The following is a 23250-nucleotide window of genomic DNA, read 5'->3' on the forward strand; positions in this document are numbered from 1 at the left end:
GATTTGAATCGAGTTGGGAGGTCAAATCGTTTTTTTTTTTTCACAGGACTAGGCCGAAGCCGCGGCCTTGCCTAAAAAAAATTATCCTGCCCACAGCTTGCTGTGATCCTGGGAAAAGACCACGAGGCTGGATGCCACGGACTAGGCCGAAGCCGCTGCCTTTTCCCAGGAACGCGGCGAGCTACCGGCAGGATTTTTTAGGCGAGGCCACGGCTTCGGCCTAGTCCGCGGCCTTTTCCCAGGAATGCGGCGAGCTACTGGCAGGATTTTTTAGGCAAGGCCACGGCTTCAGCCTGGTCCTCCGCCTTTTCTCAGGATCCCGGTGGACCAGGCCTTGCCGAAAAACTCCTTCCCGCAGCTTCTTAGGACCAGCGCGGTGTCCATCCCAAAAAAATCTGGGATTAAAAAAAAAAAAAAAATCTATTTTTTTAAACTTCGCGAATCAAGTTTTTTTTTTTTTTTTTTTAATCCCAGATTTTTTGGGGGCCAAAATCGCCCAGCTCTAATAGTTATAAGATTTTTGTTGGATCCTAAATGTCTATGCCCTCAATAAGTAACACAAATCTTTGAGACAGATAGTAAGGAGAAATTTCATTAGGGACATTCACAGCTCAGTAAAAAAAAAAAAAACAAGGCCCGGCCATACAAAGCAAATTTCATTACTGCAACCATAGGTAAGCCATCCCCGCCGGGAGAAGACAGTGATCATTGCTAGAGGCTATAACGGCCATTAGCGATAGTCTTAAGAGAAAGCGGCAGGCAGGCCCATTATATTGATGAGCAAGAAATGTTTGGCACCTCCTCCACATTTCTGTTTGCCAGTGAGGCTAGTTATCATAGTAATGGGCTAGTAGGAATGTGTGAGGGTGGTGTTGCTTAGTGCCAAGCCCAGGCCACTACTAGGATTGGCCTGAGCTTCATACCCACATTGCCCACAGTGATGGTCTCTTTTAGGGTTGGACCAATACTAGTATCAATGACCATACCGAGCATTTGTACAAGCACTTGTACTCGTGCAAATCCTACGATGCTTAATCCAATACCTGGGCAGCCTCACAGGTGATCGGTGCGGCCGGTGGGGGATGCTACAAGCACCAATCTCCCTGTATAGGTTTTATTGAAGCAGCCGACAGCTGCTTCTCCTCCTCTCCCTCCCATGGCTTTCAGCTGCTTTATTGAAAGCCATACCGGGAGATCGGTGCTTGTTACTGCCCCCACTGCCACACTGATCACCCCCGACTGTCCCCCGTGTTGTCCTCTGGCCCCTCTCTGTGTCCTCCACAGGTCCTGATCTGTCATTTACTGGCTTCTTCATTTTCTGAATGCAAAGAATCAGTGATCACTGACTCTGTGCATTCATAACTGAGCTTCATAAACTGTGTTTACTATGCTTCAGTTTATGAATGAACAGGAGTCGCTGTTTCCAATCCATTCATCTTCAGTGCAGCTGAGGCTGCAGAGAAAGGGAGTGGGCAATCTGTGTCGTCAGTCCCTTTCCATGTCTCAAAGGGGAGATGCCGGGTCTGTCTAGACCCTTAATTTCTCACCAAAGTCCCCCCAACAGGGCTGATAAAGAATAATAACAATAAAAAACTAATAAATATTTAAAAGTTAACTTGTAAAGAAATACAAATAAAACACTGGCACCGTCCACACAAACTTTTAAACTTGCCACCTCAAGGGTTTTGCACAGAGTGGTCCCAATCATCCTCTTCTGGGGTCTCAACGGTGCCCCCTTAGAGACCCGCATTCCAAGGGGGCACCTGTGCGGGCACGCTCCCGAGTCCTGCTGCTGCAACCTATTGACACAGACCGCAGGACTCTGCCCTGCCCCCTGGCTCCCATGTCACTGGATTTGATTGACGGCAGCGGGAGCCAACAACTGCTGCTGCTATCAATCTATCCAATGTGGACCCGAGACACCAGCTGGAGCTGCTGGGCTCATTCTCGTCGCTGGAAAGATCTGGTTCAGGTAAGTAAAATGGGGGCTCTGGGGGGCTGCTGCACTACAGAAGGTTTTTTACCTTTTGATGCATTAGGGTGAAAAACCTTGAGAGTTTACAACCCCCTTTAAAGGGGTGGTTCACCCTAAAAACTACTTTTTTTTATTACACTAGCCCCCCACATTACAATACGATTAAGGCTATATTTTTTTTGATGCTGTACATACCTTTGTACAGCATATTCACCCGTGGCTTCCGGCTTGCGAGTCCCGCGGGAGTGGGCGTTCCTAACATGTCTGTGATTGACGTTTTGACCAAAAACGAGCTCCCCCCGTCGCGTAAGCCGCGTCACGATTGGCGAAAGGAGCCGAACGTCGATGCGCAGTATAGCGCCGACTCGCCGTTCGGCTCCTTTCGCCAACCGTGACGCGGCTTACGCGACGGGGGAAGCTCGTTTTTGGTCAAAAAGTCAATCACAGACATGTTAGGAACGCCCACTCCCGCGGGACTCGCAAGCCGGAAGCCACGGGTGAATATGCTGTACAAAGGTATGTACAGCATCAAAAAAAAAATAATGGCCTTAATCGTATTGTAATGTGGGGGGCCAGTGTAATAAAAAAAAAGTAGTTTTTAGGGTGAACCACCCCTTTAAGTAAATGGATCCTGCACTGCTACTGGAAGCACAAATGTAGGTACCATGCACAAAAGGCAAACTTCAAACTGGTAAGTGGTAAATAAACCCAATATATTGTCATGGGTTGCAGTAAATGGCAGTATGCACATACATAAGTAAAGGGTTGGGTCAGTCACAGTTCACTGGACAATATGTAATAGGCTATAGCAGCATGGAACAGAGCCGGTGCCAAAAAGGTTGGAGATGGCTGATATAGAGTAATGCATATTCCGGAACAATGATTTAGGGATGTTGTCATTACTTCTGATTGAAAGGTATTTTCTCACCTATTGTGACGTTAGAACAGTAAATCTCTGCATAGTTTCCTCTTCCCATCTCTATATTCTAGGTGCTGCAGAAAGTAAATGCTTTCCAGACCCTATAATTTGTGTATTTCATGTGTGCTTGAAAATAAGGTCCATTTTGTCTCCATTAAGGTTGTATGAAAATAGGAAGGAGACCATAAGAGACCACTTCACACTGATTAACCATTATACTAAAAATGTTATTCTTCAGAATACCTTTTCTGCTGCTTTCCTTGCAATTTTTTGTCTACACTGCTTATGTAGCATTTTAAAAGGTTCTCCAGTGGCTAATTATTCTTTTCTTTTCATATAGAAAAACAGTTTTGCTTGCTGCTGTGCAGTTGATGTAGCACATAAATAAAAAGTTTCATCCATTTCGTTGTGTTAAAGAGGTTGTGTAGTTCATGTTTTTTTACCTTAATGCATCCTATGCATTAAGGTAAAAAAACACCTGGCAATCACCGGCCCCACAGCCCCCCCCCCCCCCCCCCCCCATGTTACTAGCCTGAGCCAGTTCACCTGCTTGGCGCATCCCCAGCGTCCTCTTTTCCACGGAGTCCTGGTGTTGATTGGATAGATTGATAGCAGCGCAGCCATTGGCTGCTGCTGTCAATCAAATCCAATGACGCCGGGGGCAGGGCTGTGTCATACACTTGGCGTCTACGGACGCCATGTGTATGACACGGGAGCGCGCCCGCAAGGTAACCCCTTCGGGAGAGCTCTTCTCCAAGGGGGTTATCTAATGCAGGGAGGAGCCGCAAGACCCACCCCAGAAGAGGCTGTTCGGGGCCACACTGTGCAAAACTAACCGCACAGTTGAGGTAAGTATGACATGTTTGTTATTAAAAAATAATGAAAGCTTTAGTATCCCTTTAATGATTATCAAGAAACTACACGTACCAGTGTAAGCTGACTTCATAGGTTTCAAATCTCCGTCATACAGCGGATCTAACATTCTGATAGTTCTGTGTTTAGATTGAGTCGTATGCATTACTTGTTGTACATAATGTTTGGTCATAGCTAATGTGTGTGTTGTGTTTTTTTTTTTTTTTTCTAGATCTTAATGATGTAAAGCCATTTATCTACAGCCACCCAAAGTTGAAGAAACTGGAGGAAGTTGTCATACAGCATTTTAATTCCTGGAGTAAGAAGGGTAGGTTTCCAATACCCCACAAAATTGCTTTTGGAGTTTTTACCATCATTGAGATGTTTGTGCATAAAGATGAACAGAGATGAACTCCAGGGGTGTGTGTGTGTGTGTGTGTGTGTGTATGTGTATGTTTCTATGTATGTGTGTGTATATATACATATACATACAGCGGGTATATTAAGTATTGAACACGCCGCCATTTTTCTAGGTAAGTATATTGGTAAAGGTGCTATTGACATTACATGTTCACCACACGTCGGTAACAACCCATGCAATCCATACATATAAAGAAACCAAAACAAATAAGTTCAGAAATTAAGTTCTATGTCATAAAATGGAATGGCACAGGGGAAAAGTATTGAACACTCTTAACTGAAATGTATTTAATACTTGGTACAAAATCCTTTGTTTGTAATGACAGCTTTGAGGCCGTGTACACACGATCAGTCCAAACTGATGAAAACGGACTGAAGTTCAGTTTCATCGGTTAACCGATGAAACTGACTGATGGTCTGATGTACCTACACACCATCGGTTCAAAAACCGATCGAGTCCAACGCGGTGACGTAAAACACAACGACGTGCAGAGAAAAATTAAGTTGAATGCTTCCAAGCATGAGTCGACTTGATTCTGAACATGCGTGGGTTTGGAACCGATGCTTTTGCGTACTAACCATCGGTTTTGACCTATCGGTCAGGCGTCCATCGGTCCAATTTTAAAGCAAGTTCTCTGTTTCTGGACCGAAGGACAACAGACCGATGGGGCCTACACACGGTCGGTTTGGACCGATGAAACTGAACTTCAGTCCGTTTTCATCAGTTTGGACTGATCGTGTGTACAGGGCCTAAGACGCAGGCTCCTGTAAGGAGAAACTAGGCGCATGCGTTGCTCAGGTGTGATTTTGGCCCATTCTTCCACACCGTCTTCAAATCTTGAAGGTTCCGTGGCCCTCTTCTATGAACTCTGATCTTTTAGTTCTTTCCATAGATTTTCTATTGGATTAAAGTCAGGTGATTGGCTGGGCCATTCTAGCCGCTTTATTTTCTTTCTTTGAAACCAATTGAGAGTTTCCTGGGCTTTGTGTTTTGGGATTATTGTCTTGCTGAAATGTCCACCCTTGTTTCATCTTCATCATTTTATCAAGAACGTCTTGGTACGTTTTTTCCATTCATCCTTCAATGATAAGTTTGCCAGTAAATATAAAAAAACTAAAATAAATGGGTTGCATAAGTGTGCACACCCTCTTATAACTGGGGATGTAGCAGTGTTCAGAATCACGCAATCGCATTCAAACTCATGTTTAATAAGAGTCAGTACACAACTTCTATCGTTTTAAAGTGCCTCTGATTAACCCCAAATAAAGGTCAGCTGTTATAGTAGGTCTTTCCTGACATTTTCTTAGTCGCATCCTACAGCAAAAGCCATGGTCCGCAGAGAGCTTCCAAAGCATCACAGGGATCTCATTGTTAAAAAGATTTAGTCAGGAGAAGGGTACAAAAGAATTTCCAAGGCATTTGATATACCATGGAACACAGTGAAGACAGTCATCAAGTGGAAAAAATATGACACAACAGTGACATTACCAAGAACTGCACTTCCCTCCAAAATTGATAAAAAGACGAGAAGAATACTGGTCAGGGAGGCTGCCAAGAGGTCTACAGAAACATTAAAGACGCTGCAGAAATATCTGGCAAGTACTAGCTGTGTGGTACATGTGACAACAATCTCCCGTATTCTTCATATGTCTGGGCTATGGGGTAGAGTGGCAAGACGGAAGACTTTTCTTACTATGTAAAACATCCAAGCCCGGCTAAATGTTGCAACAACACATCTGAAGTCTGAAGAAAAATGTGTTCTGGTCTGATGAAACCAGGGCTGAACTTTTTGGCCATAATTCCAAAAGTTATGTTTGGCGCAAAAATGCTGCACATGACCAAAGGGACACCATACCCACCATGAAGCATGGTGGTGGCAGCATCATGCTTTAGGACTGTCCCTATTCAGCTGGAACAGGGACCTAAGTCAGGGTAGAGGGAATTATAAACCGTTCCTAATACCAGTCAATATTGGCACAAAACCTTCAGGCTTCTGCTAGAAAGCTGAACATGAAGAGGAACTTCATCTTTCAGCATGACAACTACCCAAAGCATACATCCAAATCAACAAAGGAATGGATTCACCAGAAATGTATTCGTTTTGTAATGGCCCAGCTAGAGCCCAGACCTGAATCCCTGATTAATGACTCTGTTAATTTTTTTTTTTTTTTTTTACTGTCGCTGAGCATTGTAAACTGTGTTTACGATGTTTCAGTTTATGAATGAACAGGAGCCACTGTCTCATGTCCATTCATCTTCAGTGTAGCTGAAGCTGCAGGGAAAGGGACTGGGGAATCCTCAGTCCCTTTCCCTGTCTCAAAGGGGAGATGTCAGGGGTCTAACCTGTCCTAAACCCCATTGAGCATTTGTGGGGCATCCTCAAACGGAAGGTGCAGGAGGGCAAGGTCTCCAACATCCACCAGCTCTGTGATGTCATCATGGAAGAGGACTCCAGTGGGAACCTGTGAAGCTCTGGTGAACTCCATGCCCTAGAGGGTTAAGGCAGTGCTGGGAAAATAATGGTGGTCACACAAAATATTGACACTTTGGGTCCAATTTGAACATTTTCACTTAGGGGTGTACTCACTTTTGTTGCCAGCGATTAAGACCTCATGTACACTGCTGCTGGTAAACGGATGGACGTTAAGGAGCAGTTTGGCATTTTTTTCAGCTGCCCCTGAGTGCTCCTTTGTTATCTTATCAGTACATGTACAGTTGAGAAGCCTTTTCTGGAACGCAAAAAAATACATTCAGGACGGATGTTCAGAGGCATTTGAAACGCCAAATGCCTGTAACAGCTTGTAAACTCGGTAACACGCATTTAGCAGCGTTTTGTTTACAGACATTTAACATTTTAACAAAAAAAAAGTTTTTTTTTTTTTACAAACGCCTCTTAGATGCAAACGTGGCTGAACGCGACATGTAAACGCAGCTAAATGGACGTTTTAGACGCCAGTTTCTAGACGTCAAGTTAAATCGTTCAGGAGCGATTAAGCAACATTCCGTGTACATGAAGCCTTAGACATTAAAGGGGAGTTCCACCCACAATTTCACTTTTTAAATATAAATACCCCTGTAATACACAAGCTTAATGTATTCTAGTAAAGTTAGTCTGTAAACTAAGGTCCGTTTTGTTAGGTTGTTACAGCATTTAGATAGTTTATAATCTAGAAATAGACCATGGCCATCTTACGTGTGGGCATCATGAAGCCAGACTGTATGACTTCCTGGATTTCAGCTTTGCATATCTCGCACATGCTCAGTGCACAAGCAATGTAATAGGTTTCAGTCAGGTTTGCAAGGACTACTGGGAAACATGATGCCTATCCCAGAAACCCTTGCAAATAGCCTAGGCAAATAAGGAGGAGGAAGTAATGAAGGACTACAAAATAAAAGTATTTACAAGCAACAAATTAAATAAAAATTGTCCATTCTGAACACTATGAGATTAGAGCATGCAGCACAGACAAACATAAAAAAATGGGTGGAACTCCACTTTAATGGTTGTGTGTTGAGTTATTTTGAGGGGACAGTAAATTTACACTGTTATACAAGCTGTACACTCACTACTTTACATTTTTATCAAAGTGTAATTTCTTCAGTGTTGTGACATGAAAAGATAGAAGAAAATATTTACAAAAATGTGAGGGGTTTACTTACTTTTGTGAGATACTGTATGTGTATCCATATGTATGTATATACCGTAATCTTAAATGGGTTGTTTTAATACCTAAATCTGGCTTTATATTGGCTGCATATAGCCCCTGTACATCAGGAGTGAGCCATTAGTGAGACAGACATGACTGCCTGGCCAGTGCTATGACTCTAAATTCTACAAGTTTTAAAAGCTTGCTGACAAAACAAATTGGGAAAAGTACATGACTACTTGAGTGTGGCGATGCTACTTCATTGTCTAGTCAGCAGGCTGCAGTTGAGTCCTTGACCAAGGTATTTTGCTTAAAGTGGAACTTTACTCCCTCAGACAACATTAACTATTTTTATTCCTTGTGCTTTTAGCCTTAGTAAATAGTAAGGTATATTGCATTGTTTAACCACTTAAGCCCCGGACCATTTTTTTGCGATTTGGCACTGCGTCGCTGTAACTGACAATTGCGCTGTCCTGCGACGTGGCTCCCAAAAAAAATTGACGTCCTTTTTTTCCCCCCACAAATGGAGCTTTCTTTTGGTGATATTTGATCACCTCTGCGTTTTTTTTGCGCTATAAACAAAAATAGAGCGACAATTTTGAAAAAAACAATATTTTTTTGCTATAATAAATATCGCTATTATATATATATATATATATATATATATACCTATACACTGTGCCGATCCTGACCTCCCTGGGGCCCTAAGCAAAATGACATAAAATGACATGGCACATTAAAAATGAGAATCGGGGGGCGCTGACGACAGTGACATGTCACATTGAAGATAGTTGAGAAGCGGGAGGAGGGGGTGTTCTGCTGTCGGAAATGACTCAGCCAGCGAGTTTAGAAGCGGGGTGAGGGGGCGAAAATGACTTCTCACCAGGCGGGGCCTCTAGTAATTTGGGGGGCCCTTTGCAGCTTTGTGGGGCCCTAAGCGGCTTGCATAGTGAGCCTATAGCGAGGATCGGCCCTGTGTGTGTGTGTGTGTGTGTAAATGTGTGTGTGTGTGTGTGTGTGTATATATATATATATATATATATATATATATATATATATATATATATATATATATATATATATATATATATATATATATATATATATATATATATATATACACATACATACATACATACATACATACATACATACATACATACATACATACATACATACATACATACATACATTGTTTTCCCTCAGTTTAGGCAGATTCATATTCTACATATTTTTGGTAAAAAACAAAACACAATAAGTGTTTGGTTTGCGCAAAAGTTATAACATCTACAAAATGAGGGATAGTTTTATGGCATTTTTATTAATAATTTTTTTATATATAAAGCAAGAGAAAAGGATGGAAGACCAGCATTACTACAATATTATATGTGTGTGTATGTATGTATGTATGTATATACTTACTTGCGTACATACTGTAAATACATACTAAAGAATAAACCCTATATTTTTACTTTTGCATCTCAATAAAATGTATATGTTAAAATTTAAAAAATTTAAAATGATACTGAAAATAATACTAAGGATAATACGGGAAAGAACTTATGGAAATTTTTGGGAAACTTTGTGGTCAGCAACTTTTTCACAGGAATTAATATGTTCTATTAATGGGTCTACTGACCATATAATGAGTAATATCGTTATTATGTGTGTGTATGTATATGTATATGTGTGTGTATATATATATAATGTGTATAAACAGGGATCGACAAATCCCGGTCGCCATGGCGACTAGAAATAGTGTCCTGGCGACTTGGCTTGGAAGGTGGGCAACAAAAAAAAATGTTTTTTGTTTTTTTTTTGTGAGCTGGTGCCATCTGGTGGTGAGCCGTTGGTATTACAACTTATTACCACCAGATGTGAGCTGGCGCCATCTGGTGGTGGCCGTTGGTATTACAAGTTGAGCATTACAAGTTAAACAGCAATTCTAATGTAATTTTTCACTATTTTCACTGCCATCTTCTTCCCTCTAATTAGAACCCCCAAACGTTATATATATTTTTTATCCTAACACCCTAGAGAATAAAATGGTGATCGTTGCAATACTTCATAAATTCATACCCAACATGTCACGCTTCAAAATTGCATTTGAACACCGTTTACATATGCGGGCGCTGCTCACGTATGTGTTTGCTTCTGCGTGCAAGCTTATCGGGACAGGGTGCGTTTTCTGGCTCCTAACTTTTTTAGCTGGCTCCTAGATTCCAAGCAAATTTGTCAACCCCTGTGTATAAATATATACCGGTAAATAAATATCTCTATATGAGAAGAAGAATAATGGATACAATTGAATAACGTTGTAAATATAAATGAAAATAAAGGTAAAAGATATACCGTGTTTCCCCGAAAATAAGACACCGTCTTATATTTTTTTCCCCTCAAAAAATCACACTATGGCTTATTTTCGGGGGATGTCTTATATGTCGAATTGTGGTGCCATTTCACGGGCAAATGTTTGAATATCAGCCCTGCGCACAACCAAAGCCTTTGCTCTCCTGTCAGCAACCCATTCACTAATCATGTCTTCCTGCTCAGAAAATAAAGGTTGCCTACCTGAACCACACTTGCGCTTCTTGGAATTTCCTCTGTCCACCTGTAGACTGAGAGTGGAGCACAGTGGAGCTGGGGTGATCTCTTTGGGCTCAGTAGCAGCTTTTCCCCCTATCCCCTGGTGTTTGTGTGGGGTGAGAGAGGTGGTACAGAGCTTCTCCTCACTTCTTTACAGCTCTGAGCTCCGCACCAGGACAGTACTACCGTATCACGTGTTGTTTACCGCTCCGCGCCGCATACGACACGCCCATTGCTACGTCTTATTTTCGGGGGATTCGACACGCCATCGCTACGTCTTATTATCGGGGATTCGACACGCCATCACTACGTCTTATTTTCGGAGGGGTGTCTTATATTTCGATCTTGCGTCGAAATCCCGCTACGTCTTATTTTCGAAGGGGTGTCTTATATCTCGATCTTGCATCGAAATCCCGCTATGTCTTATTTTCGGGGAAACACGGTAGCTATGTAAAATGAAGGGTTTATAAATAAGCCCATATATGGTATCATTACATAATCGTATGGATTTCAATCTCCTCATTGAGTCCATAAGGTGTTAGAGTATTTAGGGTATATATCCAGTAAGTTTCCTGTTTGCACAACCGCTGAAATCTTTCAGCAGGTGTGTATTTATCTGCTATGGTTTCAATAATCCAAACATGAAGAGCTTTAATGTCTTTATGATGATGAATATTCAAGTTTTCGAGATACACTGTATTAAGGGCTGCTTTCTTTGACTGCTCGGCGATGTTCACCAAATCTGACTCTCAATGCTCGGATGGTTCTGCCCACATATAACAAGCCACAAGGGCAAGAGGCAGTACACGACATAAGTCGTGGAGCAGTTAAAAAAGGAGGCAAGGGTGAATGTTTTATCATTGGCTACAAAACTTTTTTTTTACCATGATGAACATGTGAACAAGTAAGGCACAAGACCTTATTTCATCTGTACATACCTAACAATGGTATTAGAGTAAGCTGTTTTACACCGATGGATTTCGCTTGTGGGTTAATTTTGCTTGGAGCTAGTTTACTCTTTACATTAGGAGCCCTACGATATGCAAATTTTGGTACTGGTGGAAGTGTTGTGGTTAAATGAGGGTCTTGAATTAAAATGGACCAATGTTTGTTGCCCCTTAGTTCCAGTGAAGGGAACTTAAGGCGTCAGCATATCAAGACATTTTGGACAACTTCATGCTTCCAACGTTATGGGAACGGTTTGGGGATGACCCCTTCCTGTTCAACATGACTGCGCACCAGTGCACAAAGCAAGGTCCATAAAGACATGGATAAGCGAGTTTGGGGTGGAGGAACTTAACTGGCCTGCATAGAGTCCTGACCTCAACCCGATAGAACACCTTTGGGATGAATTAGAGCGGAGACTGCGAGCCAGGCCTTCTTATCCAACATCAGTGCCTGATTTACAAATGCACTTCTGGAAGAATGGTCAAACATTCCCAATTCCCATAGACACACTCCTAAACCTTGTGGACGGCCTTCCAAGAAGAGCTGAAGCTGTTATAGCTACAAAGGGAGGACCAACTCAATACTGAACCCTACGGACTGGGATGCCATTAAAGTTCATGTGTAAAAGTAGGCGTCCCAATACTTTTGGTAATGTAAATTAACTTTCTTTATCGTACACCACGAGACACAGAGCCATTATATAATGGGTTAAGGGTCACCAGCAGTGATTGGACACTGGCACAACCATTTAAAGACAGTTCTACTCCATATAACCCCTCCCATCAGGGAAGTACTTCGCCAGTGTCTAAAGGTGTTGGACACGATAGGATGCTAAAAGGAAAGCTCTGCCAAAGAGACCCTCTGGGGATAAAAGAGCTATGCTTCCGGACCCATCCAAGATGCCTAAAGTAGGTCAAAACTGGATGGGATTCGGGCCTCATGCACGAGGCAGAGCCCAGTCCTCTCTTCGGAGGACTGGGCTCTGAGGTCCGGCACTTTCGCTACTTCACTAAAAGTCCTGGTAAGAGTCTTTTACAAGGCCCAGGGGAGAAGTATCCTTTAAATAGGAACTCATATCCCTGAAGGTTGGCACACACTGCCCGCCGTGAGGGCAAAGTTTGGTACTGTCTGATCACAGAACCTGCGGCGTGGATAAGGTAAGAAGTTAGAGTCCTAAAAATCTATTTTAAGGACCCTTCTTAGACTTTAAAGTGAGGTGTCTTCTCTAAAGCTGCCACTGGGGGGAGTAAAGAGACTCACCACGTGTGTATGTTAAGAAGAAAACTACATTTCCCTGCTGCAGTCTGGCTTCAGGTCTCCTCCTCCCTCCTCCTCCTCTCTAAGCAACAAAGCGACAAGAAGTTAGTAATGGGGAAACAAACAAGCAGGAAACATGTTTTTAAAACCCATCACTATACTTTAGGCTTCACTAAAGCATAGGAGGGGGAAAAAGACTTGCCACAAACGATCGCCGCCATTGCCGGGCTCGCTTTTATCGGAGTGGGGCGTGTGCACAAAACCATGCCAAGTTCAAAATGCCATAAAAGCAATCTCAAAGCCCAGCAGACTTTCTCCTTGAAGGGAACCACAGCATTGCAATGGACCCGTGAGACTCTGTGTGGTTGGGGCTGGTACTACCAAAGAGAGACACTCACTTGGGCATTGAGACTGTGTGTTTGAAGGTTGCATACTTTATGTAGATTGCTAAACTGAGCACAGTAGTATATGCTTTTGTGTACCTTGGCTTTGCATAAGCAATATGACCAGGACAAAAAAGAAGCCACTTGAAGCGGAGAAAAAATTATTGCACTCTCTGGATCTAGTGAGAGCAGTAAAGGTGTATCTGCAGGCAACCGATCAGATACGCAAGACAAATGTTTTGTTTATTTTGCCAGATGGACCCAAGGAGGGCCAAGTGGCATTGAAATCCACCATTTCTAAGTGGATTCGAAAAGTAATTTTTCAAGCTTATGGTTTAAAGAACAGGACTTCTTTTTCTGTTAAGGCGCACTCTACCAAGGCGATAAGTGCTTCATGGGCAGTGCATCAGCAGGCTTCGATGGCTCAGATCTGTAAAGCTGTAACTTGGTCTTCAGTCCACACATTTCTATCAAATAGATGTGAAAGGACATGAGGATGCCGCCTTCGGGCGAAGTGTGCTGCAGGCAGCAGTTTAGGGTTTCTTGTCCGCAAGCGGCCTGCTTTAATTGGTTGTGCCAGTGTCCAATAACCGCTGGTGACCCTTAACCCATTATGTAATGGCTCTGTGTCCCGTGGTGTACTCCAAGAAAAGGATTTTTACAGGTAAGCCGTTATAAAAATCCCTTTTATTTAACTCTTTGATGTTCATTCTTACCTTCCAAGCCATTTTGAGTTTTAGTCCGCCACTCTTTACCACCATATACTTTTCTCTTCACGTTGTCCTTGTCATCAGGTTACATTAAACGTTATGAGATGGGAATATTTTCCTGGAACCGTTTGTGTTGTGCAAATGGCTTTTGTGGCAAACTGACAAAGGCATTCAGTGAGAAAATACTTTGTGTGCCGATGACACAGACGTGACCCGCATGTTTTCTAATCCATTTATACGAGAGGTTGAAATACTCGGTAGGTGGGGAGGGAGAAACCATAATTGAGAGTGCAAATCGCACACACCACAGTTGCTTCCACCTTTGTATTTTTTATTTTTTTATTCTGTGTATTAAGCAGCCGCATGCTGCGATTTGACTTTTTATAAACGGCAAAAAATGTTCAGATTTTAGCCTTTGCCCTGTGTGATTACGTTTTTTTTTTTGTATTTTGTTTTTTTCAAGGGCATTGATGAGAATGTGCTGTTGAAAATGTGTTCCTCTTTTTTATTTATCAATTCTTTATTGAAAAATAAGAATACCGAGAACATTTGCAACGCTGACAATGATAGCGCATGCTGAGGGTCCAAGGTGTAATGTCATGAGTACTGAACCATCAGAACTTGTTCTACCTTCACATGTACACTATATTGCCAAAAGTATTAGGACGCCTGCCTTTACACGCACATGAACTTTAATGGCGTCTTAGTCCATAGGGTTCAATATTAAGTTGGCCCACTCTTCGCAGCTATAACAGCTTCAACTCTTCTGGGAAGGCCGTCCACAATGTTTAGGAGTGTGTCAATGAGAATGTTTGACCATTCTTCCAGAGCGCATTTGTGAGGTCAGGCACCAACTATGGACAAGAAGGCCTGGCTTGCAGTTTCCGCTCTAATTCATCCCAAAGGTGTTCTATTGGGTTGAGGTCAGGACTCGGTGCAGGCCAGTCAAGTTCCTCCACCCCAAACTTGCTCATCCATGTCTTTATGTACCTTGTTTTGTTCACTGGTCCAAATCATTTGATGGAGGGGGAATTATGGTGTGGGGTTGTTTTTTTTTCAGTGGTTGAGCTTGGTTCCAGTGAAGGGAACTCTTAATGCGGAGTTCCACCCAAAAATGGAACTTCCGCTTTAAAGGGGTTGTAAAGGTTCATCTTTTATTTTCTTAATCGGTTCCTTTAAGCTAGTGCATTGTTGGTTCACTTACCTTTTTTCTTAGATTTTTTTTTTTCCCCTCCAAAATGTTTTTTTTTTTCCTTGTCTGAATTTCTCACTTCCTGTTCCTTGTATAGCGCAACAAATGTGAACTTAATCGCCTCAAGGCGCTTTCTGTCCAGAGTCGTTGCCGGTCCTTCAGAAGAGGTGGGTCTTTAGTTTTTTCCTAAAGGCCTGATGGTTTTCCTCCAAGCGGATGGTAGTGGGTAGAGCATTCCAGCGCCGTGGTCCTTTCCCCCATCATCCAAAGCCGTTCTGGCTGGGGGTTAGTCAGCGTGCTCGCCCCCTCCCTTGGGACTACATGTGTTCACAGCATCTCCCGGCAGGAATGTAGTCACAGGGGAGGGGGGCAAGCAAGCTGACTAACCCCCAGCCAGAACGGCTCGGATGATGGGGGCAAGCTTACTGAGGAGAAACAGGAAGTGAGAAATTCAGACAAAGAAAAAAAACATTTAGAAGGGAAATCGAAGGAAAAAGTAAGTGAACTAACAATGCACTAGCTTAAAGGAACTATTTAGAAAATAAAAAACAATCCTTTACAACCCCCTTAAGGAAAGGTGGCCACACTTGGCATGTAATTTTTTTTGGGGGGGGGGAGACACTCTCTTTTTAGAGTGTTCCAGCTCCCACTTCCTCCCGGGGCACCGGAAGAAAGTTCTCTCCCCCTCCCTCTCCGCAATCGTCTGAGACACGTCACAGGTCCCAGGTGATTGCCTGGCCAGTCGTAGTGCGTGCTTGGCTTTAAAGCCAAAACCTGGTGCCCACAGTAGTGATGCTGGCACCGTGGAAAGGAGCAGGGCTTCGTTCCCCCACATCGCTGGATCGTGGGACAGGCGAGTGTCTGATTAATTAAAAGTCAGCAGCTGCAGTATTTGTAGCTTGTGGCTTTTAATTTTTTTTAAGTCAAAATTCTGCATTAAGGTATCGGCATACCAAGACATTTTGGACAATTTCATGGGAACAGTTTGGGGATGGTCCCTTCCTGTTCCAACAATCTACTCCTATCACAATCTTATATATTTATATATATATATATTTATATATTTTTTTATATATATTATATTATATTATATATATATATATATTTTTTTGAGTGTGAATGGTTTCTTCTTATGCTCTAATTTGCAGCAGTCAATAAAGAGTATAAATGTAGTAATCACACATTTTGATCCCCCAACAAACTCTTAAGTGCCCGTTTCTAAAATGGACTTGTTTTGCACACTTATGCCTCGTTTCCACTGAACGGAACGGTTCGGGTCAGTAAATTTGGAACCGTTAGAATGGACCGGTCTATTCTGGTGAGCGTTTCCACTGCAAATCGGACCGTCGGGGACCTTACAGGGTTTAGAAAAATGCCTAGCGCGTCCACCAATCAGTGGAATGTATTGTAGCTCCGCCCTAACCGAACCGTTCCATTTTCTATGGCCCCACATCTGAAGCAGGACCTAGAATGGTCCGGTACGGTTCGGTTTTATGGCACACTTTCATAAAGGAAACACCCAAAATAGCGTACCGTACGGAACCGATCGGTGGAAACGAGGAATAATTGTAAGGCATTGCCGGCACTCCAACAACATCCATCCTTTGTCTGTACAGTGCTTTCAAAGCGTGTCTGTTGTGACGAATATTGAGCTATAGGTTTTTATCTAGGCCAGCTCACAGCTTCTAATTTCAGGGAATCGATTTGTATGATCTGTCCATTGTGTCACGTGAGATGGTTAATTGTACAGAAAGAGCGCTCACTCCTGGCCCCTATTGATCCTTTATGGAGGAGACTGAGGGCAGAGTAATTAGGATGTTGTTAATTGGCAGGCTCTTCCTCCGTTCACAACCTTTGTGGTAGAATCTCCAAAGCGAGAGTCAACAACCTAAGGCACGCTTACGAGGATAAGCCATATTCACCCAGAAGACCAAGTCAAGTTTTTACAAAATGTTTTGATGTTTCTCATTAAAATAAAATATAGCTGTAATGGTTAAAGGGTAACTCCACTTTTGTGGGGGATAAAACATGACAAATAAAGAAAAAATATTACACATAAAATTGCGACACAAGTACTATTTATAATTGAGTGTTATTAACCTATTCCCTACCAGGCTAATTCTGTCATTCCTCTTCTACATGTAAAAATATATATACCGTATTTATCGGCGTATATCGCGCACTTTTTGGCCCTGAAAATCTAAATGAGAACCATAACAGATATTTTCATTGTTTTGCAGGGCAGAACTCTTCTGTAAAATCTCCAGAAAATACTCGGATCATGATCTTCTCATCTTACAGAGAGAGTGTCCAAGAAATTGCAGAAATGCTCAACCACCATAAACCCACTGTCCGGGTAATGGCCTTTGTGGGGCATTCATCTACTGGAAAAGGAGTGAAAGGGTACACCCAGAAAGAGCAGCTTGAGGTGGGTCAATGTGTTCTCAGCACCTTTTTTTAAAATTCTCAAAAGTCCTGTATTATTACAACAGTGCCAAGTATGATTAGACTGGTGCATCTGTAACAAAACATCTCTAATGGTGATACTGTGATCGTGGTATTCACATCAAACTAATAAAGTGCAACATTCTTCAAAATAGAAGTCCACATCATAACATGGTGTGTTCAATCTTCACTCCAAAAGACCTTCACTGTGAGTCCCAAGTGCAAATAAAGGGAAGCTCCACCACCAGACTAACATAAGATGATCGTTCACATTTTCTGATGGACCTTAGGATCACCAAGGTCTAAACCCACTTGTTCCCCTTTAAGATCTGGGATCAGCCCAAGGTGACTGGCACTTTTCAATATAAGGGAAAGCTCCATTATTCAAAATTCAATTGTTGCCCATAAAGGATATATATATAAAAAAGAAACACTAATAGTGCTCTCTGTATTCGATCTACAATCCATTATTTCCAACTTCCTTAAACGCACTCACAAATATAAGTGCAAGCAGGCTGTATAGTTCACAGAGCGGACTTATGGCTCACCACTCCCTGTAATGTCTGAATGACCGATCCGATGCCATGACAGATCGGCAGATTGGGCTACAAGAGGTACACTACTCTTCTCAACTCTGGTAACGAGGGCTTTTACCCTACATGTTGCGTCATGGGGACTGCTTTTATTAATGCTTCACTCTGGTACTGATTTTTTTATTTTTTTTGATACTGCAGAACATTTCTATTCCCACATTACCTGTTGTTTTTAAAGCAGAACTTTAGGATAAGCAAAAAGTGTCTAAATATAATATATATATATATATATATATATATATTATAAAATTATAAATCTTGGTATGCCAATGATTTCTCCTGCTGCTGTCAATCTCATCCAGTGAGCCAATGAAGAGAAGGTGGAGGGTGCAGGGTCGAGATGCGCTGTGTGTGTGAATGGATGATGTCCACTTACAGGAGCGTGGCTCGGGAGCGAGCTTGCTCAAGTGTTCACATAGCAAGATGCTTGCTCTTGGGGGAACTTGGTAGGGGGAGGAGCCAGGACCCCCGAAGGGGAACCCAAAAAGAGGAGGATCGGGGCTGCTCTGTGCATAACCAATTTTTATTACAACTTTCTGAACCAGTTCTGTACCAAAAATTATCATTCTGATCTATTTGTTATCTGCCTACATGATTCTAAAGTGTTACTCAGCCCAGGAGCCTGCATTCACTATATCTGGTCTCCCAAAAATACACAGAACATTGAAATGCAATTATTTTAGTAAATATAAACTGATAAATTCCCTTTCTCATCAGGTAGAACAGTCTTATGACTTCTTTCAGTGTCTGGTTAAAGCTTGTAGGAGTTTTCATTCTCCTCTGACTGACCTATGAGGTTACATGACCCCTGACCCTGTGTCTGAACAATGCTGATTGGCCCTGTGATATGATTACATGCACTCCAAAGGATCTGTATCATCAGGAGATAGTTTGGGGACAGTATAAGAAATGGAGTATGAGAGAAGACAGGGTCAAACAGCCTTTTTACGCAATGTGAATGATTAACCCCTTAAGTTCCACAGTGAGTATAACGAGCATGCTTTAGCACCCGGTCACACCAGTGCGACATGTCATGCGGTTTTACAGGTCCAAATCGTGTGACAAGTCACGCCCTATTGACGGCAATGGAACTGGTCAAATAGGTGCTATACTGACTTTGCGGTGCCGCAAGATTTGAAAAAAGTTCCCGGACTACTTTGCACCTGACATGCAGCTTTGAATGACCACTTTCTGTTCTCATTGCTATTGGTCAGCTTATATTTGTTTTCTCAGGTGGTGAAGCGGTTTCGGGAAGGCGGATATAATACTCTGGTCTCCACCTGCGTTGGAGAAGAAGGTTTGGACATTGGAGAAGTAGATCTCATTATTTGTTTTGATGCTCAGAAGAGTCCAATCCGCCTGGTGCAGAGAATGGGAAGAACAGGAAGAAAACGTCAAGGCCGCATAGTAGTCATATTGTGCAAAGGCAGAGAGGAGCGGGTAGGTCTGGTTCCCTCCTCCCTGTTGAACTCCTCGGGGTATCTTCCCATCTTTGTATCTTTTACATCTTTTAGTTAAAGTGGTTGTAAAGTCTGATTACAATTGCTAGCAGCCCCTCTGTTATATTAAGCTATACTACACTGTGTGTGTGTTTTATTTATTTTAAAATTCTACCTTTTTTTCACATTTGTTTTTGCCAATGTGTGGACACGTGATCACTCCTTTCCCAAACTAAGCACTACAGTGGGAGGGGCTGAGAATCTCCTCTGTCAGCTGGGTGCTCATGTGTCCGCACATTGGCGATGTGAAAAAAGGGTTATTTGGCTGCAGAATTAAAAAAACACACGCGTAGTATATCTTATTAGAACAGAGTGACTGTAATCGCTTCCTTTACTGCCACGTGGGTTTGGAGATTGGCTCACACACTAGGAAGTGACAGGCAGGGAGGGGGAGAGACTAAACATAATGGGATGATGGAGGCATGTAAACTGACCACGGTTTTATGGATCAGCAGCCATGATTATCATGGTCAGCACACCTAGGGGGACACGGTAACAGGCAGGATCAACCTGGTAATTTACAGCATGGAAAGGGACAAATGACGCAGCACAAGCACTATGCGGTTTAACATGCTTTTAAGCAGGGGTCTGCAAACTTTTCAAACAAAGGACCAGTCTACTGTCCTTCAGACTTTAGAAGGACCAGATTGTAGCCAACGTGGATAGAAACATGTTCTCTGCCGATCATCTCCACACACAGAAACAACCAGTTTATGAAGGTGCGATCTCAGCACCTCACTGGCAATCTCTGCCAGAATTCTCCCTCCCAGATTCACCAGCTCAGAGGTGGAGAATCGGGGAGAGAAGGGAGAATCCCAGGGGGAAACTCGCATGCGCTCTGGAGCCCTCGGTTTTGATACAAAGCTCTGAAGGTCTGGCAAGGTATGTCTGACCTTCAGAGCGCATGCGCTGATGACGTAACTGGCTGCATCCAGGGTGAATATCTTCTAAACGGTGCACATTAAGGAGATCTTCATTCTACCTACAGGTAAGCTTTATTATAGTATTACCTGTAGGTAAAAATCACCAAGAAGGCTTTACTAACATAGGACAAGGGACTCAGCCGAACACTTTATCATTTCCGCCATGTCTGCTGTGGGTTTTCTGTAACCATTACTGTATGGGACCGCTCAATTCCCATAGTAATATAAATTAAACTGGTCACTTATTGCGTTTTTCATAGTTGATTGATTTCTTGTCGCTGAGCGGCGCTTCCTAGAAAACAGATCTTCATACTGTAAGTGGTGACAGTCCAGGTGCTGTGAGCTGATGAAAAGGAAGTAGACCCCTCACTGGTATTAACAAGACAGGCTTTTTATATGGACAGCGCCTCAAGGCAAGAAATGCGTTACGCCATTTATTTATAAAAAGACCTGCTTATATAACAACTGGCCTCTCCATGACTCCAGCATGGTTTTTATGTAACCTTAACAAAGCACTGCTTTTTATTGCATGTTAGAAAGAACATTCCTGCTACTAAAGCCCCATACACACGGTAGGACTTTTTGACAACAAACTTCAAAATGAGCACGTTTTAAAAAAAAATCCTACCGTGTGTACGCTCCATCGGACAAACTTTTTCGGTTTTCATCGGACGAAAGTTCGCTCTGCAAACGGACAAACTTTTCGGCAACAAAAGTTCTACGGTGCAAAGTCCTATCGTGTGTACAGAAATCCCTCTGACTTTTGTCAGAAAGTGCAAATACGCATGCCCAGAACCAATGTTAAAATCAACCAACAATAGCAGAAGTTGGCCAAAGGGTGGCGGTAAAGAGCAGAAAAAACACGTGATGTTGGGAAAGTTTGCAGAAAAGTCCTGCCGTGTGTATGCTATGGGTGTGCCCGGCCATCTCCCTTCGGACAAAAATCCACGGAAAAGTTTGTTTGAAGTCCGTCCGTGTGTATGAGGCTTTACACAGTATGTAGTAAGATGGTGTGCTGTATTTTCTACATGTCTATATGATGTCAGGAAGAGCTCCTATGGTCCGAAGACACTAGCTGAAACGTTAAAGTGGTTGTTAAGCCACTTAGTGTTGTTGCTACTATCCCCTCTGTTATAATAAATGATGTGTCCCACTGTTTGTGTTTTGTAAAAAATTTGCAGATAAATACCTTATTTTATAGCGCCGTTCGGCACCCACATGACTGGCCGCCTCTCTCCTCTCCGTGTCTGACAGCAAAGGGGGCGGAGCTGAGAATCCCCCGCTGACATCAGCTGGAAGGAAGAGAGAGATGGCCGGCCACGTGACTGCCGAGCAGCCCTTTAAAATGAGGTATTCATCAGCTATAAAATAAGGTATTTATCGGCTATAAAATAAGGTATTTATCGGGTATATTGGCGGATTTTTTTTTTACAAAACATATACAGTGGGGCACAGCATTTATTATAACAGAGTGGATTGTAATCACAATATCTTATGATACCAGCAGGAGGGGGAGGGCACTGGTATGAGCTGACAGGCACAGAGGGGAGGGGGAGGAGCCACAGCTGCAGAGAGCAGGGCTGTGGATGACAGAGGGCACGTAAATTGACCAGTGTCAGGGCTCAGCAGCCATGATACACCGGGTCAGTTTACAGGGGGAGGGTATAGCCAGGAAGGATCAGCCAGGTATTTCAGGTGATACAGAAGGCCAAATAGCACAGCACTTAACATGCTTTAAGTGAACAGGATCCCTTTTTTTTTTATTAATTTTTTTTAGGTTAGCTTAAACACATTACACTGAACCCCAGGTAAATGGCCAAATACACTGTTGAAATACTCATATGAAAGGAGTTTTATCTGCCAAATTGGTTTTGCTGATTGCCCATAGTTGTACAACCCTGATAGACAGTAGAACAAGTTGGTCACAAACAAACAAGGATTTCCCATCACACGTACCAGCTAGCCTGCAAAACAACCAAATTGACCTGTCTAGCCATTCATGTTAAAAACAAAGGCTTTTGTTTTCACACCTTGGCAAATATATACTTAAAGCAGAGCTGCACCCAAATAGGTGTTTGCTTCCTCCCTCCCTCATTTGGCACCTCTCGTGGGGGAGCGGGTTCCTGTTTTTGACACTTTATGGGTGACCTTGCCGCTGCGTGGTCCCCCAAAAGTTTGACTCCCTCCATCCCTCGCTGCAAGGTCATTTACAGAGGGCAGCATGCTTCGTGCAAGCGCAGTAGGGAACCGGCTGTAAAACCGCAAGGCTTTGCTGCCGGTTTCTCTTATAAGGAATGGCGGCGGGCATCACCCGAGAGCCAATTGAAAAATCGGCTAGGGCATCGACATTGTGGGATCCCTGGACGGGTAAGTGTCCTAATATTTAATGTATTTGTACACAATTTTTAGCTGCTGACCTAAAAAAAAAATTAGTTGTGGGGCTGGAGCTCCTTTTTTTTTTTTTTTTTTCATGACTGCGACATTATGGTGGACACATCGGACACTTTTGACACATTTTTGGGACGAAAAAAAATCCACTGATTACTGCAAAAAATGGCAGGGAAGGGGTTAACCACTAGGGGGCGCTATAGGGGTTAAGTGTGGCCTTGTGTGTTTCTAACTGTAAGGGGGCAGGGCTGGACATGTGGCGTCAGTAATCGTCGTTCCCTCTATCAGGAAACAGACAATCACTGACATTGCCACAGAGAAGAAAGGCGAAGGTTTGTTTACACTCACCTCTCCCTGTTCAGCTCCTGTGACCCGATCGCGGGACACCCGCGGCAAACGGGTCTGCGGGTTCCTCGGGTGCGGTCACTGAGCTTCGGACCGGGTCGCGAGCACGCCGCCGGTGGTGCGCTCGCGACTCATGGCTGGGCTCTTAAAGGGGACGTATATATACG

The 23250-nt window shown here is 43.0% G+C and overlaps 1 protein-coding gene across 1 annotated transcript in view; it reads left to right on the forward strand.

The window, feature by feature from the left end:
• The window catches only part of FANCM (FA complementation group M), a 153340-nt gene that overhangs the window by 82919 nt on the left and 47171 nt on the right, over nucleotides 1–23250 (forward strand). The window contains exons 9-11 of the mRNA XM_040332374.1: nucleotides 3979–4074; nucleotides 17131–17318; nucleotides 19162–19368. Coding sequence (XP_040188308.1) covers nucleotides 3979–4074; nucleotides 17131–17318; nucleotides 19162–19368 — 491 coding nt within the window. The remainder of the gene's footprint in view (nucleotides 1–3978; nucleotides 4075–17130; nucleotides 17319–19161; nucleotides 19369–23250) is intronic.

The sequence above is a fragment of the Rana temporaria genome, chromosome 13 (assembly GCF_905171775.1).
Source record: "Rana temporaria chromosome 13, aRanTem1.1, whole genome shotgun sequence".
Lineage (NCBI taxonomy): Eukaryota > Metazoa > Chordata > Amphibia > Anura > Ranidae > Rana > Rana temporaria.